The 21,779-nt window shown below is 27.1% G+C and overlaps 1 protein-coding gene across 1 annotated transcript; it reads left to right on the top strand.

Moving 5' to 3' along the window:
• The first annotated feature begins 868 nt into the window (after positions 1–868).
• LOC135924390 (endoplasmic reticulum metallopeptidase 1-like) lies at positions 869–21,493 on the top strand. Its single transcript, XM_065459446.1, has 13 exons — positions 869–1,346; positions 1,496–1,623; positions 2,616–2,721; positions 3,123–3,362; positions 3,614–3,996; positions 5,580–5,783; positions 7,084–7,252; positions 8,442–8,623; positions 12,951–13,112; positions 17,516–17,751; positions 18,490–18,599; positions 18,865–19,055; positions 21,175–21,493. Exons 1-13 carry the CDS (start codon positions 869–871, stop codon positions 21,358–21,360), a joined length of 2,775 nt encoding a protein of 924 aa, XP_065315518.1. The 3' UTR covers positions 21,361–21,493.
• Positions 21,494–21,779: the final 286 nt, after the last annotated feature.

Here is a 21,779-nt window from a genome sequence, read left to right as displayed (position 1 = left end):
TATTATAAAATATTATTTTTTATATTTAAAAAAAAACTTGGATCATAGAATTTAAATGACAATATATAAAATAGTCATCAATATTTTAATGTTCAGTATAATTTTTTATTTAATAATATATGTTTTTTAAATTCAGAATCCTTATAATCATTTAACTGATTATAAATTATTTATTATTAAAATAATGTGTTAGTTAGACTTAACCATCATTCATATATACTAAATATAAAATATGATTAACCAGGCAGGATTCAGGTGGTCAGGGTTCGTGGTCTAGTAAAATAAATACTTATATAAAATTTAGTAAAAATAACAGGAGCATCAGTTTTTCATCAACTTTATTTATTAAGCCCTACCATAAAATTAATTTATCATTATAAATAAAATATAAGCCAATTACCATGATATCTTTCAAAATGGAAATGCTAAAATTAAAATATCGATTTTTTATGCCTAATTTTGACAGTGCTTTGCAACTTGCAATTAAATAAGCTATTTTTATCTTGTGATTATATCTTTTCTTTGGTCTTATTTAAATTTAATAATCCTACAAATAAAAAAAGTTTAGATCTTTACAAAATAATTTTTATCAAAATATGTTTTTATATTAAAAAAAAAATTATGTTGTATGTTTTATAGAAATTGCATATTTTTTTATATTTAATTTTAATATAGTTTATATACTTATTTTTAATATATTTTAACATTTACTAAATTTAAAAAAGGGTTCTGGTTCAATAAAATATTGAGGGTTCGAAGTGGCTAAGGATTGGATCCAAAACCCTGATTTAAATAAATACATAGTTAGTGGAGTCAAAAAATATATTTAATATTTAAATTTTAAAAAATGCTTAGAAAAAATAGTCAAATGAATAATTATCTTATGCAGAAAGATTATTCTACATTTCATATTCCAGGCAATAAGCCGTCTAATCATTTTTTCCTATTATTTTTATTAATATTGATAGCTATAACTTATATAATAGGATGGATAATAAAACACCCTAGATCAAACCAAACCTATGCCAATAATGGATTTTTAGAAAAAAATGCTTTGACTGATTTAGATAAATTTATAACCAACACAAATGTTCGTCTATCTGGAACTACAAATATAGACCTTGCAACTTCATTACTATACAATATACTTAATGAAAAAATTGCTAATTCAAAACATGAAGTATCTATAGATATTCAGACAACTTCTGGCACATTCTCTTTACATTTCCTAGAATCTTTTACAAATTCATATGCTAATATTACAAATATTATTGTTAAACTAGGATCAAATAAAAAGAAAGCCATTTTGTTAAATTGCCATTATGATAGTGTTTTAAACTCACCAGGTATGTTTGATACAATATATCTTATCATATATCTTATGATCAATATTTAAATATGTCTTCTAAATATTAACTGATCATCAGATTAGGTGTGAATAGTTAAATATTATTGAAAAATTATATAGTTATATATATAATTGAAATAATTAAAGGGGCCAATGATGATGCTGTCAATTGCTTTATAATGATTGAAATTATGAGTTTATTAATATCATCAGCAACTCCAATTGAAATTCCAATCATTTTTTTATTCAATGGTGCAGAGGAAATGATTTTACAAGTTTTTTTTGTTATTATACCCACAAATCTTCTTTGTTTATAGCTCAACCAAGGAACGTTCATCTGAAAGTGTTATAATCAGATAAAATATATTTAATAAAAACAGGTAGCTGTAACAAGGGGTAGTATAAAAAAATGAGATTGGCTCAGTTTAATTAAATGCATGGAAGATATGAGGTTAAGGTTAATATATTAAAAATGGGTTTTAATAAAATTATATTTTTTATCTATCTAATTTAACTGGCCATAAGATTAAAACTAATATGATAGACCTTTGCACCACACCATTTCTAGATATTTCATGGCCCCACTAATTTTAAGCTGCATGCTGCTGTCTCCTGCCAATTTTTTTTAAATACCAGTGATGTGTCACTTATTTATAAATATCTTTAAATAGAAAACAAAACTTGTATAAAAATATAAAATTTTAAATTTATTCTAATATTAAAATCATTTATATTTCTTACTACCTATAATCTTGGTTGCCAACAAAAACAAGAAATACTTAGCCATAATTTGAAAAAATTATTAATTTTTTTATATGAAACATACACCTAAAATATTGAAAAAAATAGCACATATTTTTATTCTCATCCATATTTTAGAAGATTTTATGTTATTAATTAAATATTTACCTTTTGTTACATATTTCCTTAAATCTTTACAAGTATATTTAAAATTATATTTGATATTTTCGCTTCTAAAGTTGACATAGATAATTGATTGCTACCTTCTTTCCAGAATTTTTTTATTAGACTAAATGTATGCTCTGAATCAGTATTTATACAAAATTTATATTGTATTGTATTGTTTAAAATTTTGTGTTATTCATTGAATTGCTTATAACTAAGTTTAGAGACTAGTCAAATTTAGGCATTCTTTTTATATGTTTTAGAAACCTGAACCAACTTGCCTTATTAAAATATTCACAATCAGACCTTCCAGGGGTCTAATGTTGCTTTATAATATGAATATAACAGAATTTTAATTTAGGGTAGTCATGGATTTATGTCCAACCACAAATGGGCCTCTCAAGTATCCAGCGTTATAAATTTGGACGCTTGTGGTACGCCAGGTCGTTTGCTCCTTTTTCAAACCGGTATTTTTATGCTAAAATTTTATAAACGCTTTTATGATATGAATAAGAACTCCATAAATTGATATTATATGATAAACTTGTATTATTGTTTTAAATACTCCATCTATTGATCGAAACTAACATTTTATTTTGATGGGACCAGGCAGGTTAAACCTAACACTTTCGCAAATTTTAAAATTTTAATAAAATCGCGTTAAATTTTAGAAATTTATAATATTTTTTAGAATTATATTTTGGACATGTTTTTATTTTTATAATTAAAATTATTTAATTTTCATTAAAGTTTGTGAATTTCGATATTTTTTGCAAAACCATATAATGAGATAAGTAGGATATGCTTATTTCAAGTTGTTTTAATTTTTGTATTCATTGATTTATTTTCCCACATTTCCCCTTCTTAGGCGATAACAATTTGTTACTCAAGGCTTATTCTCGCTCTTTTAAAAACCCATTCGGTGGCAGTTTATATTTCGCTATATTTAGAAGCGGGATGATACCCATGCAAACAGATTTTTACGTATTTCACAAATTATTCGATATACAATCTTCGATCGATTTGGCTTTCGTTGATAATAATTACGTCTACCACACGCGTCATGATACTACAAGGTTTATCAAATCGGGGACTGTCCAAGCTGCTGGTAAACAGGGTGTGAAAATTAAAATCAATTTGATTTAAATCCCAAATGCTGGTAAAACTGGGTGTGGAAATTTAATGGGTGCCTATATCGTCGAACTTTTATTTTCGCCAATTTTTTATATTTGACAATCAAATTATGGTTCCTATATATCAGGTTGCTTATTCCACTTATAATGTTGAGCCTAATTCTATAAGTATACTAATATTAAGTTGTTATTAATAAAAAAAATAAACATGCTTTGCTTTTAAAAGGTGAAGATTTACTATCCCTGATTCGCAGTGTGGAATCTTTATCATACTCCGATTATCTTGAAGCCATTGGAAGCGACAAAAATAATAGCGAATCAAAATTATCGCCCATGGTCACCTTAGAGATTATAGGCTTGAAATTCATAGTTTATCCCAAGCGATGGGACAGATTAATATGCCTATTTATCTGCGCTCTTACTTGGTTATATTTGATCTCCAAGTACTACACCAGGTTCCGTATATCTAGAACTACATTTCTTTGCCATGCGCATGACGGAAAATGTCCCGATTTAAGAGATAATCGATTTTTTGATAGCATAGTAAATAAATATAATCAGGATGATAACGAAAAAAAAACACGTCAGACATGTTGTGTCTGCTTAAAGGTGAGAGTATTTATAATTTTATCTTAATGATTTGATATTAAAGTTAAGATAGAGTTGGGTGGCCTCTTAAAAAAAAGAATCTAGATACAGATACCTTAAATGTATCGTATGATATCAAAAAGGGTAAAGGTATAAGATACTTTACCTTTTGTCAAATGAGAGTATCTTAGGTACAAGATACTTTTTTGAAGAAGTGAAATCCCGTGGTTTTCATACTTTCTCACTCAACTGCTATAAAGAAATTGTGTATGACCCAGCAATAAAAGTGAAAATAAAGAGATGTATAAATTTAATCAAACATTGGTGAATAATAGCCTCAAAAATACAATTATCATGGTATCTAACCAAATCCCAAAACCGAAATAATCAACCAAAGCGTTATAAGAAAATTTTGAAAGGAGATTAAATAAAAGCGCAATACATAGAACCGTAACAGTTTTTGAAATTGTATTTATTTATTTTAAATATATTGGCTTAACTAATAATATTTTTTCATATTTTATAATAAAATGTAGAAATTCAACCTATTTATTTTAATTTTTTGGTTTTTGATTTTTTAAAATATTATTTATTAGGTGTCAACAAAATAATAGATAAGGTAATATAAAAGCCATAACATATATAAACAAGAATTAACCGTTAAGTTGTTAAGAAATAACCGAAATAGAACTAATCTTTTTACAATTTTAAACTATTAGCTGGAATGGGACAAACCTGTTAAATACCTAATGGTAACATCCTTATTAAATCAATTTAAACAAATACAATTAAGAAATCGAAATAACCCAAATAATACTATTTTTATTGGACAATAATTCCCCTATAAAATAAGATGATGATTATTATTTTAATACATTGATCAATTTAAATATGGATATGAAATTATAAAACTGTATTTTCTAATTTGCACAGAACACAGTAAAGTTGATAGTTAAATTTTAAATAATAATAAATATTAATTTAAAATATAGAGATAGGAAACAAAGTTTAAAACAAAATAAAAAAATTAATACAAGAATCACGGGGAAAAAAGTATTTGTATCTTTTGACAAGAAAATAAAAATATACAGAGTACAAGATACAAAAGGATCTTGTATCTTATATTTCAAGTATTCGCAGTACTGCCCAACTCTGAGTATATATTTATAGTAGAAACCATTTTGATTGCCAAATTTATTTTTAAAAAGAGCTTACTGCGTAACCCTGAATTCTCAGTTAGCTTGAATTCACGGCGAAGTATAAAAAATACAATATAATATAATAATAATAATAATTATACATTAATTTTTGTATACTTCGCCGTGAATTTGCGCTAACTGCGAATGTATGGTAATAATAGTAGAACCAATTTTATATATTATAAATAGCTTAAAAATATTTTCTTAATCCTTCACTTTATTTATTAATATTATTGGTCGGTTTTAGGCTTTCGTCGAAACCAATCAAAACTTATAAGGAAGATAAATTAGCCTCATAAGGTAGATAAATTAACCTTATAAGGAAGATCGAATTCAATTATCATTATTTTGTTTCTTTAACTAATAATAATATTTTACTTAACCCAATCGTTATTTATTTTATAGGGGCCTATTCTAGCCATATCAATTATAATCCTCGGCTGGGTGGTTAGCTTAATTATAAGTCTAACTGTAGCCCTTTTCGTCAATATTATAAACCGACAAATGTCTTGGTACAATAGAAATTTTCTGATCGTCGGCCTCTATTTCACGCCCACCTTGATAGGGTTATTTTTGGTTCATTCTTCTGACTTCAATCCTTTGACAAAAGTAAAGTTGTTTTAATTTTATTTCAATGTATTTTTTATTCTATATTTACATATCGACCTGCGTATCTGACATTTTGTTGCAAATTTTCGGAGAAACAAATAATAATTTAATTGCTATTTATTATAATAGTTATCAATCATTAGAACTTTGCTGATTCGCAAATTCTTCATCAATCCGATGTTTATATATAACCGATACGAAACCAATACAGATTCGATATTTAGAATGATTTTTATTTAACATTTTTGAACCATTAGCCATTAAAAAGCTAAGCTCTAAACTATAAAGCAAAAATAAAAAACGCTTTGAAATTTTCCGTTTCTTACGAGAAAAGCAATATTTGGTGCATTATCACGAAGTGTATTTTGTTTTTTTATATTTCCCAAAAGTTAGTCATCTTATTTAAAAAATATGAGCAATGTTTATGGCTGCATCTGAGTATGACACTTTAAATATTTTTAAATCATTTTCTTTTTGAATTACACAATTACATTTTGGTTCTTTTTATTCATTTATCATTATTGGGAAACTGTGTTCTTCTACATTTGTTGAACCCTTTCCCGGGTGAAGAACTAGTTTTCCATCTAACCCCATTTCTCCATTTACTGGTAACCTGGTCATCGCCACTAACCAAATCTAGCATTTTCATGTCATTATTTATTTCTTTCTTCCAGCTTGTATCTAGTCGCCCTCTGGGTCTTGATCCCTTTTACTTTCATCAGATGGCACCTATTAATCCACTGATGTATATATATATATATATACAATATAAAATCAAAAACAATGTTAATAACATCGGATCGGTTTTTTGAAAATATCGGCCCGATCCTATTTTTTTAAAGCTGTAAATATCGGCACAGCCCTTAATTAATAAACAAAAAACACCCTTCTATTTTATATTGATGCAAGAAAATAATTAATTTTGAAAATATGACGGTTTGCAATGCAGCCTACGTTATTATACTTTTTGTTCATAATATATATAATTTTCTTTACTAATAAAACCTAAACCGGTCGCTATATATCTATACTCAAAAAAATAATTTATTTAATCGAATCAGATCAATTTTTTTTTTGCCAAAAACAAATTTGATATTAGTCACAGAGTTCTATCAAGTTTCAGTCATATTTTTAATTTGGCTTTTATGTTGACCTGGCAAAATTTAGCACTATCCAGCTACTCTTTATAATAAAGATTTGTAATTTTAAATCTTTCCTATTATTTTGATTTGAACTACTGTATTTAATAAATAATATAATGTTTTTTAGAAAAAAACAATTTATCAAATTATTTTATAAGATTAAGAACGCGTACTTATTGAATTATCACGCATCTCTTTTAATCACCTCCTTCTTTTGTCTCACCCTAATCATCCTCAATGTGGATTTGGTCAATTATTATTGGATTTGGCTGATAGCGGCCCTTCTAGGATCCTATACTTTTGAAGGAAAATGGATAAATAATGAAAGTATATTTAATTTGTATTAAGAATTAGTTTACTATGTAGATTATTTCCAAACACGTTTTTTCAAAACGGTTAAAAATAAAATAAACACAACTCTTCTAGACTTAAACTATTAAGTTTAGTTTATTTTTTACCATATTGAAAAACGTCCAGTCTGAAAGACCTCTTAAACGGTTTATAGCAGAAGCTTTAATTTTTTAACATAGTTGAAAATTGTTTTTAAAGAATATTGAATGAATGTTTAATCGTTTCCTGTGCTTAGAGCAGGGTTGAAAAGTCGGTCAAATACGGTCAATTGACCGAAAAAATATTTGATCCGTCAAATATGGTAAATTATAGTCAAATCCTCTAAAATTTTATTTTCTTGATTGAATTTATCACATATAATAGACACCTTAATGAATTTGACTCCTAATCCAAAATAATGATATTATAATAGCTCAAATCTGACAAAGAGCATTATCAAAATGACAATCTTCCACTCGAATTAGAGGACAATATTTTACCAAGTAGAAATCACAATTTAATTTTTATTCCATCTTAACAAACTGGTGAATCTAAAATTAGAAAGAAAATAATCTAGTATAAAATGTCTTATAAATGAAATAACGCTAACAAAAAAATTAAAATGAAATAATTCGCCTTTGCAAGTAATTTTACATCGGACTAGGTATTGAATCTGTAAATATTATTCAGATCTCGACATCAAACCGATAAAATGGATTTTACCCACCTTGCGCTTTGAAGGAAGTGGAAAATGTCATAATTGCCCTTCAAAGTTCAATTTCTGCTTCAAAAATAAATTATCTCGGAATATTATTTATACCAAGAACCGAAATCGATTTAAAACTTTGACTAAGGGAAAAATTAGATAATACCAACGATTTTCTAAAAATATAAAAGAAAATGATTATAATCCAGTTAAATTCGAAAAAAGACTGCAATAGCAACCGAAACATTCTTTCTAGAACGAATCAACCAAAATATAAAATTATATGTATACATATATGAACCTATTTTGTATATTATACTATTTATATTATACTAAATAAATTAACAATGTCATAAAAACATAAAATAAAATGGCCGATTGTATTTGACCGCTCAAAAACACAACCCTAAATTAATGATCATTGCTATTACTAAATTATATTTTATTTTATTTTTCCCACATTTATTTTTTACATTTAAGAATCATCTTGCTGGGTGCACTTCATAATCCTCTGCTTCCCTCTTACACTGACCTTGTATACCGGAGTGGTATGCCCTAGATTTGCCTTACCTATATTTGGGTTTACGGGACACAAAATTTCACCCGATTATATCGTTGCCATTTTTAGTGGCTTTGTGATTAATATTCTGCTGCATTTTTTCGTACGAAATATTTTTTTTATAGTGTAATTATATATGAATAATTTTTCGACATATGTGATGTTTATGGATGTATAATCAGGGATCCGAATCATAAGGAATGCCGGTTTAGTTTAGGTGTAGGTTGAACCTTTAAAACCCGGTTCGAATCTTAACTTTTTAGAATAAGAGAACCTATTAAAAAAATTTATCGCTATTCCAAAATAATAATATTGAAACTTTTACTATTAAAATAGTTAAAATTCTCTTCTATTAAAATATATCTCGACAAAATTATTATATCGATTAAAGTTTTTTTTTAAAAAAACGATAATACTTTTATTTATAATTCTTCTGGTATATATACATTTATATAATTATCCAATTTAACTTCTAATAATATGCAATTTGATTAACCTCGATAATATAATATTACATGTCGGAATAATATAATATACAAATATAAGGTGACCTTTAAATATATCTTACAATAATAAATATTCAAATGTAACATATCTTCCAATTTAAGATCGTCTACCAATCTTTTTATTTACCAAGTTCAAGTTCATCTATTAATCTTTTTGTTGGCTTTAGTTCCCTTGTTGGATAACCCGTTTGCCTTCCTTTTTGACTTGGTTCATTGTTATTATTGATTTGATTTCGCGTAGTTGGTCGGGATGTTTTAATACGGTTTTGTACGTTTATTTTTTTCCCCTTTTTCTTCTTCCCTTTTCCAGGATTGTGATGGCGATTCTAGTTTTTCGACCAATTGTTCCCACCATCACTGTTTTATTTTCGCTTGTTATTTTATCATCATTTATTTGAGATCTATAGCGATTCGTTGGTAGAATTATTCTCAATCGTAGTTCACCTGAAGCTTACCACTACCATTGGAGTACTCCAGGTTACTCTAGTTTGTCAATATTCACGTTACCATTATCATTATATTGTTGATCATGTAATTTCTACATATGTTGGTAACGATAAGTCAAATTCTATAATCCCTAGAAATCCAAATAGGCTGTGTCAAATTTTATAATCCACGGAAATCCAAATAGGCTGTGTCAAATTTTATAATCCACGGAAATCCAACGAGGATGTATCAATCATTTTGATAGTGCTCTCATTTCTATAATCCATGGAAATCTAAATAGGCTGCATCAATCATTTTGATAGTGCCCTTTATCATTATTATAAATTCTATAATCCATGGAAATCTAAATAGGTTTATCATTATCATAAATTCTATAATCCATGGAAATCTAAACAGGCTGCATCAATCATTTTGATAGTGCCCTTTATCATTATCATAAATTCTATAATCCATGGAAATCTAAATAGGCTGCATCAATCATTTTGATAGTGCCCTTTATCATTATCATAAATTCTATAATCCATGGAAATCTAAATAGGCTGCATCAATCATTTTGATAGTGCCCTTTATCATTATCATAAATTCTCTAATTCATGGAAATCTAAATAGGCTGCATCATGCCTTTATCGTATAAATTCTATAATTTTGTTTAAGTTTCACGGTTGGTCTTCGTCTTTAGTATCTGGGTATCGTAAACATAGTTTTCCGGCGATTAATTGATCGCGAATTCTTAATTATTTATTACGGATTCAGTAGGGCCGCGACTTAATCTAATGAAATCAATTTCTCCTCTATCAATAGAAAATTTTGAGGATAGTCGTCAGTAGCCCATTTATCTCATTCATCTTTTATCCATGATTGCTAAATCAATTTATTTATTTATTTTCTTTAACAAAAAAAAAATTATAATTCTATATAATATTTAACTTGACCGAAGACCAAAAACCGCGCGACCTTTTTCCTCGTCGCCAAATATTATATCGATTAAAGTTTTTTTAAAAAAACGATAATACTTTTATTTGTAATTCTTTTGGTATATATACATTTATATAATTATTCAATTTAACTTCTAATAATATGCAATTTGATTAACCTCGATAATATAATATTACATATTGGAATAATATATTATACAAATATAAGGTGACCTTTAAATATATCTTACAATGATAAATATCAAAAATTATTAAAGGTTCTATTTAATCTCTGTAAATAGTAACGGTTAATTCCTGGTTATCGGTTTAGGTTCGGATTGGAGCCTTACATTAAATTTAATAGCAATGCACATAACTGTCCACCATTAAAATCCTATCCAAAATTAAATTATTCCAGCTTTTTATTTGACTCTATTCATGAATTTTGGAATCGACAAAATTATTATCGATTTATTTCTTACGATGAAAACAAATGGATATCACGAGGGACCAATCTGCTTACCTATTATGTTTGAGATAAACTAAGAGTTTAACTTATAATATATGCTGACCCAGGCCAAATCACCTATGCTCTCAATAAAATATCTAAATTATGTTGAAATTATTATAAATAAATAAAATTTTTAAACCTCTTTTTGAAACGTTAAACCAGTTATTTTTAATAATTATAATACTCTGGCTAAAGTTCGGAAGATTATCGAATTAGTTTCAGGTACGCGGTTTGGTTTGGCACCCTGGATTATCAAATATTAACCTTTTCTTATTACAAATATAAAATGCCATTTCGAAATAAAAAGGTTAAGTATGATAAACGCGTGCATTTTAGCTCACAAAGCTTGTTCAAACCAATTTTTTTTATTAAATTAGCCCCATAGACGTGAGACCTTCTAAACCCAATGTAGAGAACCCTCCCTGGAGGCTACCCCACCCCTCTAGCCTCAGTGGAAAATTACCCCCCCCCCCACCCCTTTCCTAATTATTATTATTTTTATAAATTCTCAATTATATACCATACACAAAATTATTTTGTTTTATAAAAAATATAAAATACAACGGCGTGATTTATTGTAAAAATAATATATTTCATAAGAAATTTATAATTTTATATATTATTTCAAAATATGTTTATTGCAAATTTTTTAATCAAAAATTAAAATAAAGAAGCAAAAATACTAGTAAGAAGCAAAAATACTAGTAAGAAGCAAAAATGCTATTAAGGAGTAAAAATGTTATAAGCTCTGAACTAATTTTTATATTACGGTAAAGACAATCAGTGGATTATCACCAACTAATGTTTATACGTTTTACCTGTTTTATATTATGATACTTGAAATAATTATGATTTTGTTGAATAAAGATTAAATAGTAGCTCAGTTAATTTGAATAATATTCTAAGATATATTTATTATTAATATGATCAATTAGCTATAGTATCATGGCGAATATCTGGCCAAAAATGCAGAATTATTGGGGAGAAGGGATTTGGAGGAGGGTTTTTTTTCTAGTGGATTTTCTGGTTTAGATGGTGATGATAATTAAATTTAAAAAAATATGAAAGTTATCCTCTTTAATCGATTTTGTTCGCCAACAATGATGAATTTACTTTAATAATATCAATATTTAGGCTTGTATGCCATGTTTTTTCTGTTTATGTTTATGGATATTCACCCGCCAATTTGATAGTCATATTTCTTTTGCTTCATACTGCTTGGCATGAATAAAATACCAACAAGGAATATAACATTTTAGCATTTATTATTCTATTTTTAATCAATAACTATATAAATTTAAAATAAATTTTTAACTGCGAGGGAGGAGGGGAGATGGGTATAAATATTATGTTAATATTTATAAAATCAAATAATCTTAGAATATTGTATCATAAAATCTCACTACGCATAGAGGTCAGCCCGGACCAAAAGGCTTTGGCCAAAAATAAAGATTTTTTGGCCGGGTCGGGCAAATTGTTCAAAATTTTTTATTAGCCGGGCCAAAGTTTTGAAAATGTTTCTAAAACTGATAAGCCAATTTATAACGTTTTCCTTCATAAAAATTTATTACGGGCTAGGACAGACAACTTATACTGGCCAGGCCGAAAAATCTGATAGAAAATTTCCACGTGCTGAACTGTGCTGACCTCTAGTTACCTCTTACCCCCCCTGAAATTTCAATGAAGAAGTTTCTCATACCGACTCCCCCTTGTTAAAGGGCTCTGCCCAGATGAGCGGCAATGATATGAAAAGGGATATTATGTCAATACATTCGTTTCTGTGGTTGTTAAGAATATATGGAATAAATTGTAATGCATATAAAAATGAATTATTTTGAGCAAAAAAAAATACACATATTTTATCCAATTTTGGGAGATAAATAAAACAAGATTCCATTTAGGTTCTAAATTAAATCTAAACGCGGCCAACCAATTTTTTGAAAAAAAAATCGGTTTTGTGGGAGTGCTTAATCTGGTCCTAGATAACCTTACTAACTATCTTATTTACTTCTTTTCTTTTAATACACACTACTATAATTCTATCATTCACAGGTCACGCGCATATACACTCTGCCAAAACGAGAAATCAATTCCCTACTCTTTTTGCTTAGCGCTTTTTTTGGAATAAACCTAATTCTAGCATGCTTTACTCCTTTAGGATTTCCTTTCAGTGCGGATCCACAAAAACCGGTGTTGAATAGACAATTTATTATCGTAATTTTTTTTTTCATTCACATTTATGATTGTTATATTTGAATGTTTATATATATTTTAAAAGGTTACGCTATTTGATTTATATATTATTATAACTTTCTTACATTTAATATTATCTTATGGAGGTCAATGTAATTGCATATTAGTAGAAGTTAAATGACATAATTATAAAAGACTCTATATAGGAAACAATTTTATAATAAAGAATCTATTGTTTTGACTATAAAAAATGGCGACAAAATAAAAAAAAAATCTAAGTCGCGCGGTTTTCGGTCAAGTTTTATAATATATAGAATTATAAAAAAAAAATTCTGTTTATACAAAAAAAAAATTACATATATTTAGAAATTATGGATAAAATTATTCTCCAGGACTTTAAAAACGAAGATTTTTCCATCGAGGACTACGTTGATTATATCAAATATATACTAAATGTGAAAAATATTCCTCAAACTGACGCCACTTTAAAAAAATTATTTATAGCTTATGGAGGAATAAACATTATAACTGATATCAAAAATTACTCTATCCTAGGAATAATGGTATATAAAAGAGCCGAATAAACATGATAATAATAATCGGATAAATCAACATGATAAAAATAATCGGCATTATAATAATAATATGATAAACGGCACTATCAAAAATGATAATAAAGCATATATAAAAAGAGAACTAGTGCCCGGGTATAATAACTACCATACAAATAATAATAGTAATTGGAGAAAACCATGCTATTTCTGTAATCGGTTTCATGCTATTAGAAATTGTCCCGCCTACGGAAAATTGTGCAGCAAATGTAGGAAACCAAACCACTTCGCCGTATGTTGTAAAGCTAAAGAAAAGATTTATGGAACAAATTACAATAATAAAGAAGTCGATTCGGATGTCTCAATAAGAAAAATATACAAATATGGGCAACATCCAACAAAGGTATTAATAAACAACCAAAAAATTAAAATGGAATATGATACTGGCTCGGCAGTAACCTGGAATAAAATCGGAAGGCCAAAACTTAGAAGAGCTAAAGCACCAACTACATATGGAAATAATAGAATAAAAATTATGGGTGAAGCTGATGTAAAAGTACAATTAAATAATAACATAAAATGGCTTCCATTATTAGTCACACAAACAAATGATGCAGCTCTATTTGGTTTCCATGGATTATCGAATTTGACTTATCGTTACCAAAAAATGTAAAAATCAATATGATCAATAATAGATATAAATACAATGATAATGATAACGTAAATATTGACAAACTATAAAGAATTTGCTACGGTGTTTGATAATAAATTAGGATTAATAAAAAATGTCGAACCGGTAAATCTACAATTGGAAGAAAATACAAAACCAATTGCATGCCAGCTAGAAGAGTACCGTTGCCTTTAAAAGTAGAAATTGAAGATGAACTGAAACGTTTAGAAGAAAATAATATAATCAAGAAAATAGATCCATCAACAACAAGTACTCCAATGGTAGTGGTACGTAAAACTTCAGTTGAACTACGATTATGTGGAGATTTCAAAGTAGCATTAAATAAATTTCTACTAAAAGACTATAACATTCTACCAACGTTTGAAGAATTAATAGCAAAAATAGCGATTGGGAATAAATATACAACATTAGATCTCAAAGATGCATACCTACAAATGAGCATTGACGATGAATCGCAAGAATTATTAACATTGGTAATACCAAATGGATACTACCGCTATTTACGATTACCTTTTGGTATAGGTACAGCACCAATAATATTTCAACGATATATGGACGATTTACTGGCTGATTGTAAAGATACAACAGTTTATTTAGATGATGTTATAATCACAGGAAAAAATGATACTGAACATATCGAGAATATAAAACAAGTCCTTAAAAAATTACAAAATGCGGGATTAAAAGTCAAAACAAGCAAAATAAATTTTATGAAAGAAAAAGTATCATATTTAGGATACATAATAGATCAAAATGGAATACACCCTGATAAAAATAAAATAATAGCAATACAAAAATATCCAACGCCAAAAGATAGACATGACATAAAATCATTTTTAGGTATATTAAACTATTATACACGGTTCATACCAAACTTACATGGAATCATAGCCGAATTACATAATAAAACTAGTAAAAATGTTAAATGGAATTGGACTAAAAAAGATGATGCATTATTTAAAAAAGCAAAAGGAATAGTAACAGAACACAATACTATACAATTTTATAAATCGGATCTTGAGTTAATACTAGAAACAGATGCATCAAACCAAGGATTTGGAGCACTCTTGCAAAAATATGATAATAGTAACGAATACCTTATAGCTTACATCTCGAGAACTTTACAAGATGCTGAAAAGAATTATTCGACAATCGACAAAGAAGCCAAAGCCATAGTAAACGGCGTAGAAAAATTTCATAACTATTTGTATGGACGAAAATTTAAAACACGAACGGACCATAAACCTTTAATAAAAATATATGGGGATAACAGAGATTTAAACGCCTTAACAGACCAAAGATTGTTACGTTTGGCTTATAAATTATCTGCATATGATTATGAAATAATGTATAAGAATGGCGCAAGTAATATAATTGCACATGCTTTATCACGAAACCCAATAGAGAAAAATGATAATAAAATAACAAGTGAAAATAAAACTGTAAAATATATACGAAATCTTACTTATGACACATTAACTCTATCAATAAAAGAACTTAGAGATGAAACTGCTAAAGATCCAATTTTAAGAAGAGATAAATATTATTAAATGGTACAAATATACAAAATCAAGCTTCAGAATTACAAGCTTTTAGAACAAGAATAGATGAAATAGAAAATAATGACGGTATCCTATTTTGGAATGGTCGTTTAATAATTCCATATTCACTACAAAAACGAGTTTTACAGATATTACATACAGGTCATCCCGGTATTACATCAATGAAATCCATTACGAGACATTATATATGGTGGGAAAAATTAGATAAAGATGTCGAAAAATTAGTCAACCGCTGTATTGGGTGTCAAAAACATCGCAGAGATATACCAGAAGTTGCCGTATACCCATGGAATCCGCCAGCACAACCCTGGGAAAGGGTAATTTAGATTTTGCCGGACCACTAGACGGATTTTATTGGCTGGTGGGAATCGATGCATATTCAAAATGGATAGAGATCGATAGAATCAAAGATACCACAAGTAAAAATTTAATAAATAGATTAGAAAATGGCTTACACGATATTGTGTTCCACGTCAAATTGTCACAGACAATGGTCCACAATTCATTTCAAATGAATTTTACAAATGGTGCAAAAATAAGAATATACAACACATAAAAACTACACCATACCATCCGAGAAGTAACGGATTAGTTGAAAGATGCATACAAAGTATAAAAAATCGGTATTTTGCTAATAGAGAACAAACAAATGATGGGGAAAAATGCCTTAATGAAGTATTAGTTACATATAGAAATTCCGAACATTTCTCAACGGGCCGAATACCTGCCAAACTATTTATGGGGAGAAGACTAAATACTTTATTAGACTGGGTAAACAATTACTGAAAAATTAGAAACCTCTGTAGTAAAACACGACCAGTTAAACAAAGGCATGCATAGAGATTTTGGAGAAAAAACGAATTAGTTTGGATAAAAAATCCACTTGAAAAAGGATGGCATGAAGGAAAAATAATAAATCAACAAGCAAAATTCTCGTATAACGTAGAAGAAAAAGATAAAATAGTACGAAAACACGCAGATCAACTACGAATAAGGGAAGAACCAGACTTAACCAAATCAATAATACCAATTGAACCAAGTCAAAAAGGAAGGCAACCGCGTTATTCAACAAGAGAACGAAAGCCAACAAAAAGATTAATAGATGAACTTGAACTTGGTAATAAAAAGATTGATAGACGATCTTAACTTGGTGGGAAAGAAGATATGTTATATTTGAATGTTTATATATATTTTAAAAGGTTACGCTATTTGAATTATATATTATTATAACTTTCTTAAATTTAATATTATCTTATAAAGGTCAATGTAATTACATATTAGTTGAAGTTAAATGACATAATTATAAAAGACTATATAGGAAACAATTTTATAATAAAGAATCTATTGTTTTGACTATAAAAATGATTTCGCTGAAGAAAAAATTCTTGCAGTTTAATTTTAAAGATTTCTTGAACGTTACTTAAAATTAATTAATTAAAGTTGTTTGTATGTGTAAAAAAAAATTGTATGATTTATAATATTTATTATTACAAACTCATTATTAATGTAATTTTTTTATAATATTACTTTTTAAATACAAAATATATAGGAAGCGTTATATAATTCCTTTAAGTAGTGTTCTTTCTATATTATAATTTTTTTCAATATTAATCTTGATAGCATCTTAACCGAGACTTTTATCGAATTCAAGGAAATTTTACAGATAATGTAAAGCCTTACTCTCAAGATTCAGGAATATGGATTTTGCCCTTGGATAACTACGGTTACGAATTTTTGACCAAAGATTACTTGAATCAAAAATACGATGCTAATATCTTAAAAAGTTTCTTGGTCGATTGTGATGATCACGTCCAATGCGGTATGCCTTTTCGGTTGCCGGTTCACAAAAATTTTAGGTACATACTAGGATATACCCATTTTTTTTAAGTATCATGCATAGGATATTTATTTTAACACGATAATATCAACAAAAAATACGAATAATTTAGTTGTTTTAAATATCAATAAAAATGCATAATTAGTTAAAAATAAAAATTTTAAACTAATTTATTTTAATATCTATTTTATCTTTATTCACTTTCATAACATCCTCTTTACGCAATTTGATATTTTTTAAAAAAAATATTCAAACTTTTTTTAAAATTTTTAGAAAATTTATGCACATTTTAGTGAAATTAATCTTATTTTCTAACTATATAAATATTTAAAAACTATAAAGCATGAATAAAATATTATGTTAAATAGAATTCCATTATATACTAGTGCAATCCGGATTACATTTATGAATCGGCGGATATTGTACATCGTCCGATATAAACCTTTCACATCGACTTAATCTATAAAACACTAGAGCGATTGTAGTAACATCTTTTCTCAATTGAAAACGATTAATAATACTCCCCCCCCCTGTTTTCTAAATTTTGAAAAGATCGTTTCCCAATGAACGTAATGAATTTGTCATCAAATCATTATTCTTACGTAGCTTGCTGGAAAACATTACTTCAAATGCTGAAATTACTTATTATTTCACTAAAATGTGTCTTGAGGTAGATAGAATATATATGTTGCCAAAAATATGTTAAATTTAAGAAAATAAACTTATTTTATATTCCATTTGTATATATTTTTTTAAGAAAATCCCTCTACATTCCAACTCAACCATTGAACTTTGATAAAACAGTAATTCATATATCACAAATAGATATGGATATTAAAGTCAAGCGGATTTCTATTGAAATTTCAGGTATCTCAAAATATATTTTATTATTTTAAATAAGTTTTTTATAGCTATCTGCCATTATATTTTAATTTATTTAAAATACAAAAATGTTTAATAAAATCCGACAAAAATATGCTATAAATAGAGATACTAAATTTTTTCATTGTTAAGAAAATCTTTAAATTACTTATGGCTTACAAAGATGCAATCATATAACTTGATTTAAAAAATAAAATTTAAATGAGTATAAAAAATTACCCGGTAAATTTTTTTACTTTACATTAAATAGATTTTCATCAGCTAACCTTGGCGATTAGTCCTTACGATCAAAACTGGAATTTAAAAAATTGGTCCTTCACTTCTGCTCCGATTTCACTAAAATCTCGCTTTAAAAACAGGCCTGTCTTTTTCCTCGTTCACAACAATGGAAACCATTTTAAATCTAAAGCCGGACTTCGTTTTTATCTTGATTTTACGAAGGTAAAATATTGGAATATTGGAAGAAAAAAAATGGCAGACCTGAAATTTCATTTGCAAACCTAGTCTTAAATCAATTTTAAAACCGGAGCCGGTAAATTAAAAATAATTACAGGTCTCTGAGAAAAAAAATTCTTTGAAGGTAATATGCCAAACTAATTGGGTCATTTCCGTGACAAATTGATCTAAAATGCAATTTTCGTCGATCAATTTTTATAAGGAATGAAACTTGATATATTTTGTCACTTTTAAAATTTTAAAACTCTAGCTCAAATTGGTTTAGATTTATAGAGGCCTGGTTTGTGCGCCATCTTTGTTCAATTAAATCCTAAAATTACACGAAAAATATTAGGAATTATAAGTTCAAGATAAATCTGTAACCTTTCTCAAATTGCTCTTTAAGAAAAATGCTGTTTGCGATAATAGATAGAAACAATCTTTTTACATATTTCGCCTTCGATGATACCGAGCATTTTATTAAATAAAAATATTTCATTATTGGGTGCTTTATTTCCAGGGGCTTTTTCCCTGAAAATCTTAAAAATTTATATTTTACTTTAGTTCATTTTTAATAAAAATCTAAGTACATCACTTCAATGCTAGTATCATCCATCCCCCATTACGATTATAAAAAAATATTAATATTCCATTTTGAGCATATCAATGGGATTACCAAAATGATAACTTATAATACCGTTTATTTGAATTGAGTATAACTTTTCCTTAAAAGGAAAAAAAGAAAGAACAGGGGGTATTTTTAGAGGTACAAGGAGAAGATTCTTAGAATTAAATTGAGCAAAATACATAAATTATTCCCTGCCACCATCTCTTTCTATTAAGATATTGTTACCCATCAAAGATTTTGTGTTCTACATTAATTGATAACCCACAAAATGGAATATGAAGGAAAAATAGTGCTGATTATAAAATATAATTAATAAAAGTATATTAGCAATAAACATATCTGGTAAGTTTTATTGTTCTAAATAGGGGTGTACCGATACCACTTTTTGGAGGCCGATCCGATATTCCAGATATTAAATTGATATCGGCCGATCCGATATCATATCTAATTTTGTATTCTGTAAAGATACCGGTTTTAATTTTTAATATACTTTTTATTAGTACAACATCTATAATTTACTATACCATAACATATGTCATTTAAATATATTATAATGATCAGTTATAGTTTATTCAATTCAATTGCTATTATTTATATAATAAGTAATAACATTAATCTATTTACATAATTAGTAATAAACAAATATATTTTGAAATTTGAAATTAATATTTAAAATTAATATACCGAAGATTTCTTTTTAGAAATACCAAAATTTCCAATTTATCAGAGATCGGTCTGCGGTGATGGGGACTGTTAATATCACTAGCATCACTAAAAACAGATTCTGAAGAGATTAATGAATACTTTTTTAAACAGAATGCGAAAAAAAATAACTATATTGCAGAATGTTTATTAACTAATTATTACTATTTAAAAAATTAAACATAAAAATATATTTCGATTTTATTTATAAAAATAAATGGTTTTTTAGATATAACTTTTTTTAAATTTTGTTAAAAGCGCCATTTTATATCGGATCAGATCATTTTATAATATTTGCTGATAACCGATATTTTAAAATGGGCGAAATATCGGCCCGATCCGATATAAAATATCAGTACATCCCTAGTTCTAAACCATGGACTTATCAAAGAAAAAATATGACATTAAAAAATTTTTAAAATTATTTTTGACATATTTTAAAGGTAGATATAATAACCTGCTACTAACATAAATATTGTTTGAAATTTACCTAAATCAAGATATCACTTGATCTGGATTTTGAGGGGACATATTTTTTCTTGCATATTTGAGCTAAAACTTGAATAATTTCAACTAAATTTATACAATTGTGCCAAGATCCATGGCCGAAACATTGAATAAATGAGCCAAATTCAATTGCAATCACTTAAGATTGGATACTAAGCAATTGGGTTTCGATTTTGAAAACGATATACTATGTAATGTAATACCTTATTGCTTTTTATGACCAATAAAGATATTTAACTTTTAATTTAAACCAAATAGAAATATATTAAAACATATAAAATTATAAAGAACAATGATTTGGTGAAGGCATCTAACTCTTATAACATTAGTTTAGTTTTGGATATAGCTCTTTCATTACATCATATGTCTGACCCAAAAATAAAATCAAAACAAATTGACGATTTTATTATCGGTTACCCTAAATGGATAGAAGCTACAACCTATACATCCGAATATTTCCATTATACTATATAATAAATAGATATAAAAATTCATTCAGTATTATTTCTTTTGCTTATTGAATTAAAGATAGCTTTTTTCATATTTTTTTAAGTAAAATTTTTTATATTCAACTTCATTTTAATTTAAAAAATTAGTTCAATTATGAATATATAAAATTTAGATATATTATATACCTATTCTTATTACTATTATAAAATTAAATAGTTTATAATATAGCAATAATCCATTTTTTTGATATATTATATATATGTATAATTTAATATTAATCAAATTCATTAAATAGCGCCATTTTTTTATACTTTGTCACGAGAATTATATTTAACGTACTTTAGTTTTCATTTTTGCACTAGAGTAAATAATATTTTTTATATCATTCTATTGTGTATATAAATTGCATAACTCTTAAATGCAGTATATAAATTATGATATGA

Source organism: Gordionus sp. m RMFG-2023, chromosome 2 (genome assembly GCF_954871325.1).
Source record: "Gordionus sp. m RMFG-2023 chromosome 2, tfGorSpeb1-WG-v2, whole genome shotgun sequence".
NCBI lineage: Eukaryota > Metazoa > Nematomorpha > Gordioida > Chordodea > Parachordodidae > Gordionus > Gordionus sp. m RMFG-2023.
This window is presented reverse-complemented; position numbering and strand designations above follow the sequence as displayed.